Source organism: Nerophis lumbriciformis, linkage group LG22 (assembly GCF_033978685.3).
Source record: "Nerophis lumbriciformis linkage group LG22, RoL_Nlum_v2.1, whole genome shotgun sequence".
In the NCBI taxonomy this organism is placed as follows: domain Eukaryota; kingdom Metazoa; phylum Chordata; class Actinopteri; order Syngnathiformes; family Syngnathidae; genus Nerophis; species Nerophis lumbriciformis.
Window position 1 is genome coordinate 3,037,459 of NC_084569.2, and position 2,685 is coordinate 3,040,143.

Consider the following 2,685-nt stretch of genomic DNA (forward strand, 5'->3'; position numbering starts at 1 on the left):
ATATATTTTTTTTTTATTATATATATATATATATATATATATATATATATATATATATATATAAAAATAAATAAAATAAATACTTGAATTTCAGTGTTCATTTATTTACACATTTATACACACATAACACTCATCTACTCATTGTTGAGTTAAGGGTTGAATTGTCCATCCTTGTTCTATTCTCTGTCACTATTTCAGAACACACACATTATACAAATATACATTATAAAATCAATAAGAAAACGGGAGCTCTAATTTGGGAGTCTGAATTAGGATCAGAAGTTCCTACATAAACATTGCGCACTCACGTCGCCTTTTTGTATTGATTACTGCAGCTGTGCACTGGATTCATTCACAAATACAAACTACAACTCACAAACACTTTAGAGTTAGGCTCCACCATCAGAATGTGTACTTAAACTTATAAAGATCACATGGATATTATTCAGTGAGTTGATTCACCAAAACTAACCTGTTGTACAGGAGGAAAAAGCACACAGGACGTTTCAATTGTTCACAGACTGGTCGCGCTCATCAGAATGACAAGACACTTCCGGTCTGCAGGTGATAGCATTCAATTGGGAAGAAACGCCCTACTGCCCCCTACTGACCAATGTGAATACTGATAAATGTGTAATGACAGCTCCAAAAACGAATTTAAACCACAAAATAAATAAATAAATCAACACAAAAATGTGACACATTATGGGTGGGTCACATATGCATGTACAGTAGATGGCAGTATTGTCCTGTTTAAAAGTGTCACAACATTGCTGTTTACGGCAGACGAACTGCTTTACGGGGGACGAAAACTTGACTGCTGTTGTTGTGTGTTGTTACCGCGCTGGGAGGACGTTAATGAAACTGCCTAACAATAAACACACATAAGAAACCAAGAACTCGTCCTCCGTCATTAGCTGTTTATATTGTGGGAAAGCGGACGTGAGAACAGGCTGTCAACACGTCACTCAAGTCCGCATGGAGCTGGAGGGGGCGTGGCCTCCAGCTCCGCCTGAATTTTGGGAGATTTTCGGGAGAAAATTTGTCCCGGGAGGTTTTTGGGAGAGGCGCTGAATTTCGGGAGTCTCCCGGAAAATCCGGGAGGGTTGGCAAGTATGATATAAGTTGAAAAGGATTTTTTATTGACCATTTACACAACATGACAACTTCACTGCTTTTGGGCTTTGTAGTTCATATCTATAAAAAAAAAACTGGCATCATGGAGCGTTCTGGTCTTTTTATTTTTTCTCCCCAGGAGGGAAGTATGTTCCCCGTGCCATCCTGGTGGACCTGGAGCCAGGAACTATGGATTCCGTCAGGTCCGGTCCATTCGGTCAAATCTTCCGACCCGACAACTTCGTCTTTGGTAAGCCAGAATCGAGCGGTGGTCACCGGCAGGAGTGGCGCTTCACCGTGGTGTGTTTCTGCATGCAGGCCAGAGCGGCGCCGGCAACAACTGGGCCAAGGGTCACTACACGGAGGGCGCCGAGCTGGTGGACTCGGTCATGGACGTGGTGAGGAAAGAGGCGGAGAGCTGCGACTGCCTTCAGGGCTTCCAGCTCACACACTCCCTGGGTGGAGGCACGGGCTCCGGCATGGGCACCTTGCTCATCAGCAAGATCCGCGAGGAGTACCCGGACCGCATCATGAACACCTTCAGCGTGGTGCCGTCCCCCAAGGTGTCGGACACGGTGGTGGAGCCGTACAACGCCACGCTGTCGGTGCACCAGCTGGTGGAGAACACGGACGAGACCTACTGCATTGACAATGAAGCTTTGTACGACATCTGCTTCCGCACCTTGAAGCTGACCACCCCCACGTACGGAGACCTCAACCATTTGGTGTCGGCGACCATGAGCGGCGTCACCACCTGCCTGCGGTTCCCCGGCCAACTCAACGCCGACCTGCGCAAGCTGGCGGTCAACATGGTGCCCTTCCCGCGGCTGCACTTCTTCATGCCGGGCTTCGCCCCGCTCACCAGCAGGGGCAGCCAGCAGTACCGGGCGCTCTCCGTGCCCGAGCTCACCCAGCAGATGTTCGACGCCAAGAACATGATGGCGGCCTGCGACCCGCGCCACGGCCGCTACCTCACCGTCGCCGCCGTTTTCCGCGGCCGCATGTCCATGAAGGAGGTGGACGAGCAGATGCTGAACGTGCAGAACAAGAACAGCAGCTACTTCGTGGAGTGGATCCCCAACAACGTCAAGACGGCGGTGTGCGACATCCCGCCCCGCGGCCTCAAGATGGCCGCCACGTTCATCGGCAACAGCACGGCCATCCAGGAGCTGTTCAAGCGCATCTCCGAGCAGTTCACCGCCATGTTCCGCCGCAAGGCCTTCCTGCACTGGTACACGGGCGAGGGCATGGACGAGATGGAGTTCACCGAGGCCGAGAGCAACATGAACGACCTGGTGTCCGAGTACCAGCAGTACCAGGACGCCACCGCCGAGGAGGGCGAGTTCGAGGAAGAGGGCGAGGAAGAAGTGGCCTAAAAACTCACCTTACCCTTTTCCATCACTGCACCAACGCCATGTTAGCTCCATGCTCTTAGATGCTAGTCAAAGTTTTGCTTCTGATATTCATTATGAACATTCTGACATCATCACTCATTCGCCCGATCTCAAAGCAAGCGAGTTCACATTCAATTGGAGAAGTATTCAAATTTGATTAAAAGGTCACCTTTAA

The 2,685-nt window shown here is 49.6% G+C and overlaps 1 protein-coding gene across 1 annotated transcript in view; it reads left to right on the forward strand.

Moving 5' to 3' along the window:
• LOC140679759 (tubulin beta-4B chain-like) overlaps positions 1-2,685 on the forward strand; it is a 7,009-nt gene extending 4,324 nt beyond the window's left edge. Inside the window, exons 3-4 of the mRNA XM_072915829.1 lie at positions 1,256-1,366; positions 1,435-2,685. Coding sequence (XP_072771930.1) covers positions 1,256-1,366; positions 1,435-2,492 — 1,169 coding nt within the window. The 3' untranslated portion in view covers positions 2,493-2,685. The remainder of the gene's footprint in view (positions 1-1,255; positions 1,367-1,434) is intronic.